A 19829-nucleotide genomic window follows, 5' to 3' on the forward strand; every position below is an offset into this window, starting at 1 on the left:
ACAATATAATAATCAATAGAGTATTGGCTCTATAATAATGTGGAATCTGCATAAATTAAAATATAATCTTTAAGCATATAGTAAAAACAATGAAAACTTAAATTAAAAATGGATTTTATTTGAATGTAATTAATTTTTAGGTATAATCTTAAAATAATAATGATAAATTGAGGGAGAGGAGGTCATCTGTTTTTCTATGAATAGAAATTTTGAAAATAATTTTTCCACCAAAAATCTACTCCCTATTCAACATTTTCATTTGAAAAGAGAATGAATAAAAACATACAAACAGAAATTATGTGGAACAATATTGAGATTAGAAAAAACATTAATGGACAAACATTGACTTTAAAATATATGTAAATCGATTTGTATCTTTAAAACCCAAGTATATTAATTGCAAAATTATCCTAAATTTTTTTTATGAACACTGGTTGGCATACATGAGATTAATCGAGTTTTAAACATGCATTTATTTATCTTCTTGAAATGCAAATAACATTAAAATCTAACTATTTCACTATAAAATAAAAACGAAATCTGGTAATCGAATATTATAGTATAATAATATAAAATAAATATAACTTAGCATATTTAAAATCAAGCAATTTCAAATACACCAGCTGGTGTTCCCTCTCTCCCAAAAAAGAATCGATAAAACTTTTAGTTTTGTTGTAACACTACTTATCTTTAGATATAAATTGATTTAAAATATTTTACAGCTTATTTAAAAAAAAAAGTTTTTTTAAATTATTTTTCACCATCACCAGAAAAAAGCATAAGTGTAAGGGACTACTTTGAGAGGAACCAGATTTATTGGGGCAACCTGGATAGGAAGTTAGGCAGCAAGGTATTTGCATTACATTTCTGCAGGTTGGTATGGTCAGGAGAAAAAGAAGTGAAAGCAAATGGTTCAAGGAAAGAAGCTATTAGAGTAAGAAATCTTCCAGTATATAAGGATTGCTACTCTGAAGAGGTGCGATTTTGCTACTAATCGGGTGTGTTGAGTATGATGAGGCGGGCGTACAAGTGCATTAAGCTCATTTGAGCACATCCTGTGGAAGTACTTGTAAAACAACATGGGGATGTTGCAGGGGTTGGATCTTGACAGATAATGCGGAACTTATTAAGTTAGAAATTCTCTTTTGCACCCTGTTGGTGCACCAGTCCAGATGTGGCAACAATACCCTGTCCATATGTGAATGCTGACTTTATAGAGATATAGGATACTCGTGGGTGTAAGAAGCTTTCTAGTCTGGTAGAGTATGACTGTCTCCTTTGTGGACGCCTTGGATCATTTTCTATGTACTTATTCAGATAGCCATGCAGAAATTGAGGGGATCTTCAATCAACATATCCTCCAACTCCCTAAATGCTAATAGTTTTTTTTTTATGATCAGTGAGTTTGTGATGTTTCAGTATTTTTACATTTATATAAATAAAACAGTGTGTGTGTGAAAAGAATGGTTTATAACGAGTAAAATCTTTGTTTGGATGAATAACGCATACAGACATACACCAGCAAGTTAAAATGCAAACTGTTCATTTCAACTTGCAGACATATTTTTACTTTTCTCTGTGCATGGCCAAAGTCAATTTATTTCAAGTCATTTAATATTAACTCTTTCTTACCTATCTCTTGATATCTATATTGGTAGGATACTCGGTTGAAGCACTAAATGTTTTGGTTTCGATTCTAACTGATGGCACCTAAGACATTTTTTAAACTTTTGAAATCATTATAGGTACAATGCGAAATCTGCATGAATTAAAATAATATTTAAGCACTTTTCACGACCTGGCAAGGTCGGACTAGTCAATATATTACATATGTAAAAAGGACTTCTTAAGTTGCTCTTCTTTGCACTACAAATTTCACAATCCCTTTCATATGACGTTTCTAAATTTTTGAGATGAGGATTGTTTATTTGTATTATTATTCATCGGACTACTGTTCTCATCTTGAGTGTGATTTTCACAATGTTCCGGTCGATATAACCTCCGACCTTTTTCAGGTGTATCTTGTCGAACTCGGGAATGTTTCTGTCAAACTCGGGAATTTCGAGTGGAACCCTTTATTTACTTCACAGAGGTAGTGTGCTCTTGTTTGGTCAGCCATGACTGGATAAAAGTCCTAATGTATATTTCGGAGAATATCACTTTTACAATTGATTTTTCCCAGTACTCTAACCATTGCGCCACGGGTCCTTGCGGACAATAGATAGTACGAATTTTAGGAGCCTTAAACCTACTTTTTATTTCTAGTTGTAAATATCACCATTTATTACTAATTATTACTATATATTAATGTATATTTATCTCTATACTTATTACTTGTATATATTAATGTTTTTACTCATTACTTGTATATATTATCTATTGTTTATAATTACTGGTTCCCATATTAATATTATCTATTGTTTATAATTACTGGTTCCCATATCGTATTGAATTCTATACTATGTCTACTTAGCAGTTGGTTATTCCTCAGCATGTGTGCTGCTTCTTTCAGTCGTCTTACTCTCCACCGTTCGACTGTCTATAATTTTTACTTCATCCCATAATGGTAGATGGTTTCCCTTTTCTTTCCAGATATGGTCAGTTATACCTGACTTTTCAGTCTCTCCACGTACTACGGCTTTTTGTTGTTCTTCAAACTGTGCTTTCAACGGACGACACGTTTCACCTCTGTATAGTTTTCCATATTTACATGGGATTTCATATACACAGTTTTTAGTCATGATTTTTTCTGTAGGGGACTTGACTCTCACAAGTTGTTTCCGGAGAGTTGAATCACTCCTGATGTCATATGGATTACATATTCGTTGAAGTTTTTCAGACAAGCTCTTCATATATGGCATGCAAACTGTGGTAAGTTTCTGAGTGGTGTTCTTTTGTATTTGGTCCAGATTTCTTGGAGCTCATGTCACGCTCTCTGGATAGTTTTTTCGGTAGAGGTTTTCTCTTAAACTGTTCATCTCCTCTTGATATGCACTGATGTTACTGCATATTGCTTTTGCTCAGTGTTGTAGGCAATGAACGATTCCTTTCTTTACATTATATGGATGGTGGGAGTTGTAGTTTAGATACTGTCCAGTGAAAGTTGGCTTTTGGTATACAGATGACATAAACCCCTGATCTGTGCAAGGTATCAGCACATCTAGGAACGATAATTTATTGTTATTTTCTTTTTCCATTGTGAACTGTATAGTTGGACGGATCGAGTTCACATGATCAAGTAATGTTTGAACATCTTTCTGATGGGACCAGAATATGAATGTGTCATCTACATATCGCAACCACATTGTTGACTTTAGTGGTGTTGATCCTGATGCCATTTCCTCAAAGTATTCTATGTATGCATTTGCCAGTACCGGGGACAATGGTGATCCCATCGCCAGACCGTCTTGCCGATATATATCAGATCTCATCACGAAGTATGTAGTTTCTACACAGAAGGTCAACATCTCCATTATATTGTCAATTGGGATGCAAGTGTGATCTTTTAGTGAGACGTCCAATGGTAATAAGTATAGAGATAGATATACATTGATAATTAGTAATAAATGGTGATAGTTACAACTAGAAATAAAAAGCAGGTTTAAGGCTCCTAAAATTCGTACTAGAATTGTCCGCAAGGACCCGTGGCGCAGTGGTTAGAGTACTGGGAAAAATCAATTGTAAAAGTGATATTTTGAAGGTTCAATCCTCAGTGTGACCCTGAAGGTTCAATCCTCAGTGTAGGCGACCGAAATATACATTTGGACATTAGAACCACTATCCAGTCATGGCTTACTGAACAAGTGCACACTACCCCTGTGAAGTATAAAAAGGGTTCCACTTGAAATTCCGTTCAAACTCCCAAGTTCGGCAGAAACATTCCCAAGTTCAACAAGATGCACCTGAAGGTCAGAGGTTAAATCGACCGAAATGTTGTGAAAATCACACTCAAGATGAGAACAGTAGTTCGATGAATAATAATACAGTCTTTCATATTAGTATGAAATATCCCATTTTTCTTGATTGGACTAGACTATTGTGAGCCACACATACAACAGATGTCTTGGTCCCTGGGCCCTGTCGGTGGGGCATTAGAATACGCCGACTGCCCCCCTTCAGAGGGTAAAAGTCCCTCAATGGGGGTCCTGGATATGACCTTAAACTATATCCAGTGGTGAGGCCCCAGCTTGTGGGCTTTGGGGAGTGTGGAGCCACTCTTTAATTACCATTGCTCCCAGGTCCACTCTGACCCGGAGTGGTAGTACCTGTTAGGGTCCCAACTATGGGTCAAATAGAAACCGACGTGAAAACAACAAATATATTCTATTAAAAAAATTTTTCTTCCGAATCTTTGTAAAGCATTAAATAACCCGAAAAGGGTTGATATGCCGTAAAACCAACCAACCAACCAACTTGGTCCCTGAGATATATAGTGGCCCACTGTCAGTGAAGGTCTTCAACTTGATTCTGTAGTCACCAAGGATGATCTTAGCCTGTCTGGTATATGGATTTGGTGAGAATGGGATAACATATGCATCTATTTCTATTTGTATATGTGTCTGTTGTTTGATTGATATGAATGATAAGAGTTCATGAGAACCTTGTTTTCTCAAGACAATGTTTCTTTGCTTGGGATGCTCTCAAAAGGTGGTTAGGCTTTCCACGAATGCTGCATGTTTGACCCCTTACTGGTCATTTTAACTGTTCACTGGGTAACTACCACAGCCCATGCAAACTAGAAAGGAATTTGGTTCAGCAAAGCTATTATCATAGAGAAGATGCTGGTATGAACATCACTTCTAACAGTTTGTATCACACATTTTGCTTGTGGTATGCAGACATCTGAGCTGTTTATCAATGAGCTTTGATCTCACAATGCAGATTCAAATGCCTTGAAATGATAGACATTTTATTTGAGAGACCTGAGTGCTCTGGCTTTGTCCAGCCGGTATGCTTAGAGCATATTTGCTATTTGAACAGAATACTCACAAAGGGTCATAAGGAATTGTAGTCACCACTGAATAAGATAGTTTTGTATTCTCTTCATCTCACATTGCGATATAGAGGCAAAAGTGAGATGGTGAACGATGAGGTTGGACCGCTGAATGACTAATGCTTCAATCATCCTAGGTAGCTTCTTTGAGTCAGTGATGAAGAATAAAGGGTTGATGGCATTCTGGATAACTCAGCAGAATCGTATAGCTGGATATTGGCTTGAGATATTTGCATACATGTCATTTCAGTGAACATTTCTCAAACAATTCTGAATTGTTGTGGGGGCGTGGAGAGCATCATTTTAAGATAGTTTGAGTAGTTTGACTGCTGGTGCCTTAGCAGAAGTTTCCTGAGTGGAGAGCTCTTTAGCTTGCTTAAGGATGTACAAGGCTTTTCTCGTTGATGTGATCTCTAGCTCTTTCAACATGGCCCGATCTATCATATGTAGATTCTCCTTTCTCAGCTTCTCATTTGCAAGTGTGACAGTACAGGTTTTGGGATGAGCTGAGATATCTCTGTATTGACAAAGTAATATTCCCAATCTTCAAAAATTTATGCACCTTTTACAATGCCATATTGAATTTAATAGTCAGCATTTAATTCTCTGTCTAGTTAAAATACAATAAATAAATAATAGACAGTAAAAAAAATAGGCTGAAATGTTTCATTCTCTGACTTCTGATTGGCTGCGAGTTAATGAGTGGAAAATATATTAAAAAAAATTCACAATTTGTCAGCATTTTAGCATATTGTTACAATCATTTAAATGTTTGCATAGGTGTCTGTTGTATTATATGAATTAACTTATTTCCGTTGCTTAATCTCACCAAATTAAGGTCATCACTTCTAATCTTAATCCCGCCACAATAAACTGAAAGTGTGATTTCTAATGTTAATTGTATATGATGCCAGGATCATATATAGGACCACCCACTATGTTATAGCACTAAAATATTTAATTTATTTGTGTAATATTGAAAAAAGAGAGACATTTAAATATAGAAAAAGTACAACGAATAAATAGAAGAGTTCAAAATGGATCTTGTGTTTACTTTTGTAACTCTCGCTTCCCTTTGTCCTTTTGTTTTCATATTCCATGAATGTTTCTGACAAAAGATGAAGAATTGCTGTTTTCTGTGTTGGAATCTATTCATCTAACACTTATTGTTGGCTAGCTTTTAACTTTGAAGCAGTATTTTATTTTTTAACCCATATCTACCATGACGATGATGTATCTAGGGTGCAGTGAGTGTCACAGGGTGGACAATAATGGGAAGCATCTTACGTTTGTTCTCCATGTGGTCCTATCCACAGGTTGACAGCAATCAGATTACATGCAGTCATAATTTCTTACACACTCAAGCCAGGTTTTCCTTACTCTACCATGCTCTGTAGAGCCTGAGATATCCAGGTGTGTTATGGTGTTGATGTTAGAGATGGCACATTGTATATGACCAGGGCGCCAAGCACATATGGCCTCCATGATTCTATCAATACCAAGCCAATGATGAAGCAAAGTTGAAGGGGTCCTTTTTTCAGTTTACATACATAAATACATTTATATTTAAAGTTTTGTTATCGGAACTCTCTAGCATGTACACATCAGTTTAGAAAAGTCTATACAATCTTCTTCATATACATACCTTATGCACATAAAATTAAACTATGAAGGGATAAGCAAGAGAATGAAATCTTCAGGATAGCTAAACAGATAACAAACGCAAATATGGATATAGTTGGAGAGAAGTGCATTCAAAATGACAATGGAGTGTTAGAAATAAACAAGGATATTTGAAAATGCTATCATGAAAAATTGTTGAACACTGAGTTTTTATGGAACCATGGAAATCTAGAAATTGCAGATGCAGTATCTTGTGCAGGAGAAATAATACAGGAAACTGAATAAAATGAAGAGTAAGGTTGCCCTCAAGTGTTGTAGAAATGTTGAAGGTGATGCAGGTGAAACAAGCATTGATATGATTGCAGACTTGACAAATATGATCATAAAAGATGTTATCTTGAAAGACTGGCAACTTAGTACAATTGTGAATTGTTACAAGGGTAAAAGAAAAGCATTAGATGGAAATAATTTCAGAAGGACAAAAATCGATAGATTAGCTCCTGAAAGTGATTGAAAGAATAATTGAGCAGCAAATAAGAAGTCATATAAGCATAGATGAAAAGCAGTTTGATTTTATGCTGAGACAAATGCAAGAGGAGTACTTTGATAATAAGAGCTTGTATCTTGCCTTTGTAAATCCAGAGAAAACTTATGACAGTGCCAACAAACGTTGCTTGATAAGTTTTACATAAACTAGGAGCAACCAAGTAGTGCGTGAAGATTGTTCAAGCAATATACAGAAATGCTCAGTCATGCTAGTATTAACAGCACATTTAGTAACAGCTTTAATTAGAAATACACACGAACGATAAAATGCTTTGGATAATCAGATTTCAAGAGGTCCTGCTAAAATCGTCATATTTTAAATACTAAAGCACTTTAAGTCCTCAAAATACAACTGTTTTGTTCGGAAATGAATATACTTTTGAATGAATTAATAAATAGTAACGTACATTATATATTTTAAGTTTTAAGCAAATAAAGTGATAAAAATGTGAACATCATAAAACAGAGTTTTCGGTAAAGTTTTGTAAAGACCGCCTCCTGATTTGTAAATGAAAAAGTAGTGTCAAAAAATGTGACAAAACGTATACGGTCATAAAGAAGGAAAATATCCAAATATGTGAGGAACAAAAATAGTCATAATTTCCTTAATTTTAATCGGATTTAAAAAATTTAAAGATTCTTCCTTAGCTCATTAAACTTTTCCTATGTGTGCAATTATTGAAATATTTTAAACCATTTCAATTTTTTCATGTGTATTGCTACTTTAATGTGAAAATAGTAGATCAGTAGCGCTATGACAACAGCATATTCTTTTCATTGTTTTGACTCTCGAGTATATATCCGAGACAGACACAGTTAATCAACCGAGAACCACATCACTCTATATAAAAGCATATAAGATATCAACGGATACACACTCGAGAGTCAAAACAATGAAAAGAATATGCGGTTGTCCTAGCCCTATAGATCAGGGCTTTATACTAATTCTGTTGCTTTTCATCTGTGCCTTAGAAAAACTGACAAGGGAGTTTTGTATGGGTTGTCTAGAAGAGATGCTGTATGCTGATGACTTGGTGCTTTTCTATGAATCAATAGAAGACCAACTTGTTCAGTTATAGACTTTGAATCTGGACAATATAGGGAGGTATGTGCAGAACAGGAGACTTTGATAGTATGGCCACATAAATGAGAAGCCGTGTTAGTAGATGTAGAACAATTGAGGTAGCAGTGTTAGTTCACAGGGAGGGGGAGGCCAAGAAAAATATGGGAGGAAGTGATAAAAATGGATGAGAAAAAGTATAAATGAAGACCTGGACAGAGATAGGTTAATTTGGAAGTCAATTTTTTAAGCCACTCAACATATGCCAGCATGTAAAATGGACATTAAAGCAGGCTTTGTTAAAATGTCATTTACTAGCTGTACGTTGCCCAGGTGATTAAAAAAATTTTTTTTTTTCATTTTTCCACTTTGTTTTCTTTTTAAATTGCAGAAATACTTTCAAACATGACATTTTCAAAACATGCATGATTTCAATAGATATATCTGATTAATAGTAAATGTAAAAAAAAAAAAATCAGTATATACTTAATGAAGTGATAAATAACATGCACATGTGAAGTTGTCTTGTAATTTATTAATATTGAAGCTAAAAGTAGGCTGATAAATAAATAGAGATGCTGACAAATATAAGGAAGGCATGTTAAGGAAAGAATGCTGAATAATAATGAATAGAATTTTTGAAAATTTTACACTAATTCGTTTTTGATTTCAATGAATATTCAATTAATCTAATATATAAAATTAAGGCCTGACCACTAGCAAAAGAGCCACCACAAAATGGACAGAGACCAAAACACTATTCAGGAAGGCCAGTTAACACAATTCAACAGACCACCAATATGATGCACTAACCTACACCTTCGATGTCTGCAATCGATAATGTAGATTGAAGATAGGCTTATTTAACCACAGAAGACTGTGTTCAATCACCTCTACAGGCGCAACCTCATAGATTTCTAGACTGACAGATGCCAATATTCAGAATTAAGTTGTTTAGATTTTTCAAATTAGATCTAAATAGCAATGCATCTGCCAAATCAATATTTGATTTTGACTAGCCAATCGGTTATGTTTGTCATTTGCAAATAATTTATTAAAAATCCAATCTGTTTTATCATTTATGTACTCTATCCAGACCGATAATTCTTTCAGTAATAGAAACTTAGAGATTCATCATTTATTACAAATTCTAGTTCTAAAGTAGTGTCTATAATTGCTGGGTCCATATTGATGCAGAAATTTATTACACTTGTTTTACTAAAGAGGAAAAATTCTTTTGCTTCATTAATATCTATGAAACTTGAGAGGCATTCCAAAAGTAATACTTCCCATTTTTTATTCTGCCAAATGGCTCAGAGGGATTGTAGATTGCATTGTTATGATGGTTGAACTTATGCATTCATGACCTAAAAGTTTTATCTCTTTGTCACAGATTTTGAGGATATGAGATTAAGAAAGCAATCCCTGTCATAAACATATGCCAGAAGCAGAAATGTGTCATTGAATTTCTGGAAAAGAGCATTGAAAATAGTGGTGGCTATGTAGAAAAATAAATTCTGGAGCACAAAATGTCGCTTGTTTTAATGGTACCACTCCTGTCTTTGTAGCTCTTCAACTTTTTGAGTTAAAAGAATAAGAGGCTTTACTTTTGGAACAATCCTTGTACATCTCCAGAAAACTACAGCCACATTGTTTGAACAATTATATTTATAAAGATTATTGTTTATGTAAACATTTGTTAAAAAAATTTGGAAAAGGAATTCCAATAAAATAATTGTGCAGCAATATAAAGCTTTATTCAGCATATTGTAAAAAAAACAAAAAAAAAACATTGATAATATGAGGGGCGTGCAATAAGTAATGCCCCTGACCCACTTCCCATAGCAGTAGAGCAACGAAACTTGGCACAATTATGCTTTCTCTACATAGGAACCACCCAGAGTTATGCATTTCTCCCATCGTTTGATGCAGCTCTGGAAACCGTTTTTGTAGAACACCCCAGGTTGGTCCTCCAACCACAACGTGACTTCAGAAATCAAGGTTGCATTATCTGGGAAACGCTTTCCTTTCAAAAACAACTTCATGGCTGGGAAGAGCTGAAAGTCAGAGGGTGCAAGGTCAGGAGAGTAGGGAGGATGGGGTAAGATTTCATAACCACATGCCCATGCTTCTGATTTGGCGACATGCGAGTTGTGGACTGGAGTGTTGTCCTGCAGGAAGAGGGTACCTTTGCTGATCTTGCCCCACCTCTTGATTTTGATAGCTTCCCTTTGTTACATGATAAGGGCTGTCCCCTTTTCATGTAAGTATAAAAATAGAGAGATTAGTTAAAATGAAAATAAAATGAGAGAAAGCAGAAATCGAACCCTGGACATAAGTTTTAAAGAACAATAGGTTTAAATGGAATGTCCAGTAAATTGTTAATTCGGATGAAATAAATAATAAATAAACTATTCAATTGTTAAAAGAATGTGGATAATAAAATATTGGTTAAATAAATTAGATATGTAGGTTGAATTCCTTTGTGAAAATAAAGAAAAACTAGGTTATTGAAAAATCAGAATGTTCGGGGAAACGTGCAAGTCCACGCATGTTGATGGCACGTGAATTTTAGTCACGTTGGCCGGACATGCATGGATTTCTCAATATAGGAAGTGAGAGTTAGTTAGTTAGAGAGACAGTCAGTGAGAAACTCAGAGAGGGTCTGGGAATTCGAACATCTAGGAAGCGAGACGATCACTTTGAAACTAAAATGTGAAGCTTTGAATTCTTGATGACGAAAACCACGGCCGGTCGTGAAGAAATAAACCCATTATGTGTTTTGATAAAACGTCGTCTTGTGTTTGTGATTCTTACAAAAAGGTAAAGTGAAAATTGTATTATATGTCTATATGTATGTGTTATAAAATGTCATTACATACACGTCTCGACATCTCATATCCACAATGTGAATCTACATCTCATATCTACACTAAGACTGTCTGAACACTATCTCCTCACACTAAGAGCTTTCTTCTTCTACACGTCTAAGGAATGAACATTGAATATATAAGAATCGTAATAACATGAACAATCTCTCTAAGTCTCTTACAACAACATTTCTTTATCTCTAAGACTCTCTTTTAATGAAACCCCTATATGTAACATATACATATTTTGGTGCCCGTGAACCAGTTTGCATCAGCGATGCAAAAACCGAACCTGGGGTCTATATAACACCTTAATTTCCTCAAAAGTGAAGCATAATAGGCTCCTATAATTGTGGTACCCTTTGCCAGAAAATCTGTCATCACTACTCCGTCCTGGTCCCAGAAGACTGAGCATGACCTTACCAGCGGAGGGCTGCACCCTTGCCTTCTTTAGAGGTGGTGAGTCCAAGTGCTTCCACTGCATTGACTGGGCTTTGGTCTCTGGATCATAGTGATGGACTCGGGTTTCATCCTGTGTAATCAGTCTTTTGAAAAACTTTGACTCATCTTCTTGGCACATTTCCAAATTCATCCTCGAGCACTCGACGCGTTCTCGCTTCTGGAATGGTGTGAGCAACCTGTGAATCCATCTGGCAGACATCTTATGCATATGCAAATGGTCATGAATGATAGTTTCCACAGACCCTGTACTAATTTTCACATCTTGGGCTATTTGGCGAATAGTAATGCACCGATCTTCCAAAATGGCAGCCTCAACTTGACGGACAGATGCCTCATCAATGGCAGAAGGGAGGGAGGGGGCGACCAGGTCTGGGAGCTGTTTCCACACACTTCTGGCCATGTTTGAATTCACGATGTGAGCGTTTTACAAGGTCATATGATGGGGCATTATCTTTCATTTCATCAAAAGACTCCTGAAAAACCGGATCACTGCTCGACATTCAACAGGCTCCATATCACACCTGACTCTGTTCAAACACCTGTAAAACAGAAACCACAATTAGTTCAGAGCTGTAATTTGCCACATAACCCGTAGAGATATAAATCATTGCACATGCAAAATTTCAGCTAGATCAGACAATTGGAAGTGGGTGAGGGGCCCCTCATATTTCCCTATAGACTGGAGAGTTAATATTCATGGGAGATAACTCACGATGTCACTTTATTACAAGTACAAACAGATTTATCTAAGAAGATTATCCATCTTTTTTTTTCGTATGACAAAATTTAAACAATTATTTGAACATTAAACTCAACAAATCTTATTTCTTAGTTCTAGAAAGATTACAATCTCTTTTGACATGAACATTCTTTTTGACTAAAACGTTTCTGTCCTGGAAATGGAGAACAGTTATTGACATAGATGGACAATATTTATACAGAAACACTTCATTTTTGCATTCGTGGTAAAATTATAGCTTTGCACCATTTGCTAATTCACCAAAGAAAAAAAAATTCTACTTTAAGTTTTTTTGAAATTTTATTTTAGGTGACTAAACGACGTGAAAAAAGATATGTATATAGAAATAAAGCAATAAAAACAATATTTTTGGTAATAATGATCACACACTTGCAGACCAGAGAGCATTTTAAAGGATTTTTTTACCATCAACTTTTTCAAGTTGTTTGCATGTAATTGATTAAAATAAGTAGAATCTCATTTATAGAATTAACTCAAGGTACAGGGATCCAATGTCGAATTGCTTATGACAGCATTACGAAAGTTCTTTTTTACATTTTTTAAAAATTTATGACTAGCAATAAAATGCTCTTTCAGCTTGCATATTTTTGCTGATATATATATATATATATATATATATATATATATATATATATATATGTATATGTACTAGCAGGGAGGCCCAACTTTACCCGGGATTGAATGGGGATCAACAAATGTTCCACCCACTCATACCTTATTTTCATGGAAATCACCCATTTTTCTATCAAATTGATTGATTGCCTGCTCTAATTGGGGACCTCCCCCACAGTGTACTGGGAGGAAGCTTCACATGCTTCTCTGCAGTAATTTGGTTCACAATACCTTATAGTTTACACTGCACTGTAGAGAACCTTTTTGTGTATTTTATAGAAATTATCTTTAAATAATGGCTTGATTTAAAGTTTAAAACACACAAGTAAATTATCATGGTTCAATAGTGCTCTAAACAGAAACATTCATTTCGAATACGCTCCTGACTTCTTAAAGAGCCTACTTTTGATTTTATGAAATAATTTTTACATAATCACTTGAATTAAAGTTAAGCATAGAAAAGAAAAGTATCATGGTTCAATTGTGCTCTAAAAAGAATGCTCATTTTGAATGCACCCCTGTCTTATAAAAGAGTGTGGTAATAAAACTTTACAAATGCACTGTATAGAAAGTGTTAACTTTAATTAAAATCAGACTTTTTTCTTTAGTCAGATTGTTTCGATAATCAATTTTTGATACTTATTGGAAGCATTCTGATACAAAACTTATGTAAGAACACTCTCAGACACATCAAGTACATTCATATGAAATTTAAAAAAAATCAGCTCACCCCTTTTGGAGTCTATAGGAAATGAACTCTCACACACATAGATAAAGTTCCTTTTATATAATAGTAGTTAAACATTTTAAATGTTCATATAATGTACACTTACATAGATGTTATTATATTGAATTGTTATTAATGCCAATACATAGTTAAAACAAACAAAAGAGAAATTAAATCTAAAAGAAAATTAATTAAAATAAAGTTTTCTTTCAGGATTGAAAATACTCTTATTCCATTTTTTTAATTTTTTGTAATGAGAAAAAAAAGACATGGATATATGATGCTCATGAGATTTTCTCATAGAAATTTTTATTCACATTTCTTATTATATATTAAATTTCTTGTAACACCAGAACATTGTTCAAAACAATTTATCAAATTAATTTTCACTGCTGTTGATGTTTAAACATCTAATTTTTTTTATTATTGCTTGTGTTTGAATCCATGTTTTGAAACTTGACATAAATCATAAATCTATGATACTATGCTAAAGCTATAATTATTTTGTTAAGGTAATGTTTTAAGCTTTATTTATAACTAGCAGGACCAAGTAACCGGCATTGTCCGGTGGAAGCCTGCCCCCACCCTAAAAAAAAAGTAAACTACTTTTGTTTATTGCTGGTGGCTATGGTGGCCGTGACTGAAATGTAATAATCTGGCTTTCACTGCTGTTTGAATCTAAGAAAAGCAATTAAGAAAATGCATAAATCAGTATGAATTAATAAAATTACGAAAAATGGTCCATTAGAATAATACTAGAAAGTAAAAACAAGTTTTAGATTTACTGTTTAGTGATCGAAATCAGTGATAGCAGTCCTAGCTGTTTCTGTTTGTTGTTCAAGTCTTCCTTTTTTTTTTTTTTTTTTTTTTTCAACTCTTCCACCAATAGTATTAAATTCCAGTTTGATGTTGTCTTATATTGATGTGCAACCCCAACTTCCCACCCCAAATTACAGCTTTTTTCACTTCACTTCTTTGAGTATTGTCATGTTAAGAACGGCTTTCAGAATACACCACTAACCTCGCCACCTTAAGAACAGCATTCAGAATAGACACCCCCAACATCCGCATGTTTAGAACGGCTGTCAGAGTAGACAACTGCCTTTTCTTTGGGGAGGGGGGGGGAGAATAATTTTCACAAATTTTACTGTGATAATTGTTGTCAGCATCCTCACCTGCAGTGGGGGGGGAATAGGGGTTGCACTGTCGGTAATAGAATTGTTTATCACTCGTGCATACAAACCTGACAGCCAGTGATCTCTAAAAGTACTTGTCTCCACAAAATTAGAATAGGTTTTTTTTTTATTAGCATAGTCAGAAACTTAAGTCGTTATTCTACAGAAAATTGTGGCGGTGGACCTAATGTAAAAATTATCCCCTCCCTACCTATATAAAAAAACCCTTTTTTTTCCCCAATCCAGTGTGCCACTTGTGGCAGAACTGTATTTTCCCCATCTCAAAAATGGACCCTGTGTCTGTCTGTCCTCTGCCATTTATTAACTATTCTTTTTACTATTATTGATTTTTTTGGCAATATTTAACTATTTAAATTATACAAAATCGAGTTTCATTTTGACAAAACCTTCAAAATAAACTATTGAGTTTTCTAAACTGGAAGGAAAAATAATTAGACACACAAACACAAACAAAATTTCACTGCCGCATTAGAAAAAAAAAACCCTAATTTAAAAAAGAAAGTAAAAATAAACCTATGGCATTAAACAGATTAAATGAGTATATCTAAAAATAACTAAAAATTGCAAGTAACTGTTTTCACAAGTGTTAAAGGCTACATAATTTTCTCTTCTACCTACCTGGATTTGTTCGTTGTAGTTTATTTAGATGCTTTTATTAGGTTAAAAAAAAACAATAACCGTTATTTATGTTTTTAATGGAAACCTGGGACCGTTCTCTAAGGAAATGTAAAGATATATTTATAAATCACTGACTTTCCGGATAATAAATGATGCTAAGTATTTTACTTATTTTCATTGTTGGATTCTCGTATTTTTGTTGTGATGGAAACATGGAACCTTTTTCTGTAACAGAATGTAAGAAATTATTTTTATTTGCCAATCACGACTTTCTGATAATAAATGATGCTAAAGATTGAAATGATTTGCATTGTTGAATACTCCAGTTTTGTTGTTAATTTTTTAAACTTAATGTATTCTATGCGATTCTGTCAGTATCTTCCTTTTTCACCTAATAGGGGATTTTTTTTTTTTTTTGGCTAATAACTGTGTTATATGCAAATTGCAGGTCGCACACCGCAAATAATGTTATAAGTAGAAATAAGCTGTAAAAGTTGTTTTGTTTTCGAAGGGGGGGGGGTGATGATGGTATAAACTTGAATTCGGGTGCACTGGAAGTAAGAAGTGCATTTCACTTTTGCCGTAAATAAGTAATCCTAAGAAAGTAAGTTTATGGAACAAGTGCTGTAAAGTAATAGCAGTACTGAGATAATAAGTGTGTTTATGTAAACGACTGAGAAATTGGCTAGAAAGTTTGAGTGATGCAGAAATGGAAAAAGAAACGAACGTATGAATGTTTATGTATACAACCGAGAAGTTGGCAGAATATTTCGAGTGATGCAGAAATGTAATAATAAACTAATGTATTGTTACGTGCAGTATTAAAAGTAGTAGTACATTAATGTCTAATTACATGTAATAATGTATTTGGCAGTTTATGGAAGAGAAGTTGTGTTTTCTGTATCTGTAGCAATAATGGCCCCAAAATTATGTTTGGTAGTGACACCATATAACAACTTTAATAATCATTTATTTCTGAAGTGGGATAATTGTGTTCTAGAATATAAGAATAGTGTTAGCTCAGCCAATCGGATTGATTGGAATTATGCTGGGGAGACTTCATTATTTAGGTTGCGGAAAATGGAAAGATTATATGGTATGTCTGTGTAATAGCCAGTTAAATGTAGATGTAGTTATAGGCGGCGCAAGCACAATAGTGTAAGAAAATGTAGAATTTGTTCCGGCATCAACTGGTAGCGGTGAGAGCACTAAGTAATGAGAGAGAAAAATAGGACTCCTTCCTCTGTAGATGTGGCGATCGTGATGGTATTGTTCATTGGATGTTATGTAGCAGTAAATGGGACAGAAAACCTACGCTACTTTGGTCCGGAGGGGAATTTCTGCAATCATTTTATTATATAGTAAACAAATCTCACTACTGATGCAATTCTCTACCTATTAAATTCCAGGTATGTCCAAGGATGGAGTACTGTTGCCACATCTGTGAAGGAGCTGCTAGAAAGATCCTGCCTTGACAGAGTTAAAAATAGACTTTGTAGCCTAGTAAGGGATGCCCCTTTTCTCTTCTCTACAACTTCTTTCTCACAGAAGAGACATTGCGAGCCTGTCGCTGCTATATCGTTATTTTCATGGCAAGTGCTCGTCTAAGCTCCAATCTATGCTTCCTACCTCACCAAACTTTCATGAGAAATTCGTCTAGTTGAAAATACTATTAATAATTTCCCCCACTCTTTATCTGTGCCTAAACTTAAACGTAGATTCCATGAACAAAGCTTCTTTCTTAGAACTGCACATCTGTAGAACTGTCTTCCGTTTGCCTGTTTTCCGGCTGACTACAAAATGGTCGTCTTCAAGTCCAACGTAAACAAGTTCTTGATGAGCTGTTCCCCTTAAGTAATCGAATTTACCAAATTTCCACTACTAACGATTACTACGACATTTTCCCATTGACTACTGTACACTCTTTAACCATTATCCTCGAGTGGCCTCTGGGCTTTGATAGATGGTGTCTCCTATGTAAAAAAAATTAAAAAGTCCAAATAGGTTAGTTAGTAGAATCACAAGACTTAAGATCTCAAGGTTTAGATTTCTAGACATCGTATCTGTTTTATTTGTTGATTAATGGCAAAAACTGATCGAGGTGGGGGGGGCACAGTTTTGAAAGCTGGTTTATCATATATTTTTGTAGATTTCCGATTACTTTTTGATTGTATTTGAAAGATTAAACTCTAAAGTTCATTTCCAGAAGGAAAAAGATATTTTTACTTGTGAAAAAAAAAAGCTATAATGAAAAATGTTTTTATGGCAACATTCGGAAACTGACAAGTTTCAACTAAATTTTGAAGTTAAATAAATTCCTTGTAAAAATCCCTTGAAAAATAAATATTAGTTTTTTTTTTCTTTTCAAAGATGATTATAAAAGTAAAGTTCTAACACTTTGAACAAAAAAAGCACCGGTTTGTATAAAAATAGTTTAATTAATTCACAAAAGCAAAAGATTCTGGTTTTGCACAATCAAAACAAACGAAAAGTCGTCATGCATGAGTTCTATGGAAGCCCAAAATGTCTGGTTATCTGAAAATTACATCAGGTTGTTGGAGGGATGGAGAGGTTTTCTTGTTTACCAGCCGTGCATCTGTACATTCCTATTGTGAACATTTGTATAATTTTTTACTATTTTTTAATTTAATTATCTTTGTATGGTCCTGCTGTAAAACTTTCAATTTTTTATTTTTCAAGATTATATTTCGTTCATGCAAGGAAAATATTAGAATCTTACATATAAAAATTCCACTAAAAATATAACCTTTAAAAAAAAAGGAAATAGTTTCTGCAATTATAATTTGTTTTGTGTAAAAATATTAAATAAACAATGCTTAATTCAAGGATAATATTGTTAGTTCAAAAAATTAATTTTTTTTTTTTAGGTATATCGATTTCATTAATACGGACTTTGAAATTGACTTCCAAACTGTAACATACGTAACACGGAATGGGTCATATGATGAATACTGAAGATGTCATTAAAATTGGCTAATTTCCTGATTTTTGGTGAATTTTTAAATAAAGGAAGGGGTCAAAATGTTTATACATTGGTATTTATTTTGCACGTACTTACTATTAATGCAACATTCTCGTCTTTCTAAAAGTAGTTATGATCTCTGATATTTTGAAATGAGACAAATTCGTAATGTATTTACTGTATTTAAATTAATTCTAATTGACGAACAGACTGATGGACAAAATCTCTTTTTTGCTAGGCTTATATTTGACTGTTTTTCTCATCATTGCTGCCATTTTCACATGGTTTTGGTTGTTGTACTGATTGCCTTTTTTAAGTGTACCTTGTCGTGATTAATCTTTTGGGATATTTGAATGGAACTTATTCTCATTCCACATTACATTTGTAAATTTGAATTAGAATTTGTAAGTTAAGAAGTGAATATAACAGAAAATTTTTTTTTTTTTTTTTAACATTTATTTATTGAAAAATTTTTTTATTTTTTTATTTATTGAAAAATTTGAAATTAACTGAGTTCCAACAATATACATCTTCATCAGGCATGGAATTAGTTTGTGTTTTTCCTTCCCTGTGGCATGGTGTGACTAGAAAATCAAAGTCCATGTGGTTTTAAACAGTGTTTTTATTTTTAAATAAATGTTTATTTAAATAAATTCTGTGTCGTATTGGCTTAACTTACAAATTCTAATAAAAAAAATTATTGGAAAAATATTTTCAAAGAATTTTTGTTTTTACTTTATTTTTCCAGAATCAACTCTTGCGTTGATCTCATAGTTAAAGCTCTGCCTGTGTTTGAGGCCCTTCAAATCCGTCCAGGTTCCACTAAAGATCATGCTCTTCTTAACAATTTTGATGATCTTCAAGAGACATTCTCTCACTTTTTCTCAAAGGGCTCAGCTGCAGAAAGGAGTTTCACAAACAAAGAAGAATTTGAGAAGATGGTGTCAGTTGCGGACAATGTCCCCAATAGCCAGGTAGGCTTCTTTTTTTCCCCATCCAAATTGGTAAAAGTACTCTCTCTATGCTTCTAATAAATCTCTCTAGCTTTGCGAGTACTTATCATTTTGATCCAAGATCATAGTGCAGTATCTGTTCTTGCATTAAGTGTCCAACTCAGCCTTGGTTCACCTTGGTATCATCTTTATATTTAGAGGTTTGGTCAACTTTGTTGTTATCTTGTTTTCTTGCTAAAATGATAAGATGTGCACCATACAGGCATTACCTCTTTCTTTAGAAAAGTGTGGTGATCATGGTTAATTGCCAGTCGCCTAAAGTGCCCTTAACAGAGAATGCCAATGGGTGTATTCTCTGCTATTTTATACATAGCCGGAGAGTCCCTTGAGGATTCTGGCTATGCTGTCATAAAACGAAATTACGAG

General features: G+C 34.0%; 1 protein-coding gene across 1 annotated transcript in view; it reads left to right on the forward strand.

Annotated features, from left to right (window-relative positions):
- Positions 1 to 19829, forward strand: part of LOC145292047 (ADP-dependent glucokinase-like) — a 57034-nt gene that overhangs the window by 17103 nt on the left and 20102 nt on the right. Inside the window, exon 2 of the mRNA XM_080138071.1 lies at positions 19199 to 19424. Coding sequence (XP_079994197.1) covers positions 19199 to 19424 — 226 coding nt within the window. The remainder of the gene's footprint in view (positions 1 to 19198; positions 19425 to 19829) is intronic.

Source organism: Euprymna scolopes, chromosome 13 (assembly GCF_053919585.1).
Source record: "Euprymna scolopes isolate OS-2025 chromosome 13, ASM5391958v1, whole genome shotgun sequence".
NCBI classification, from domain to species: domain Eukaryota; kingdom Metazoa; phylum Mollusca; class Cephalopoda; order Sepiida; family Sepiolidae; genus Euprymna; species Euprymna scolopes.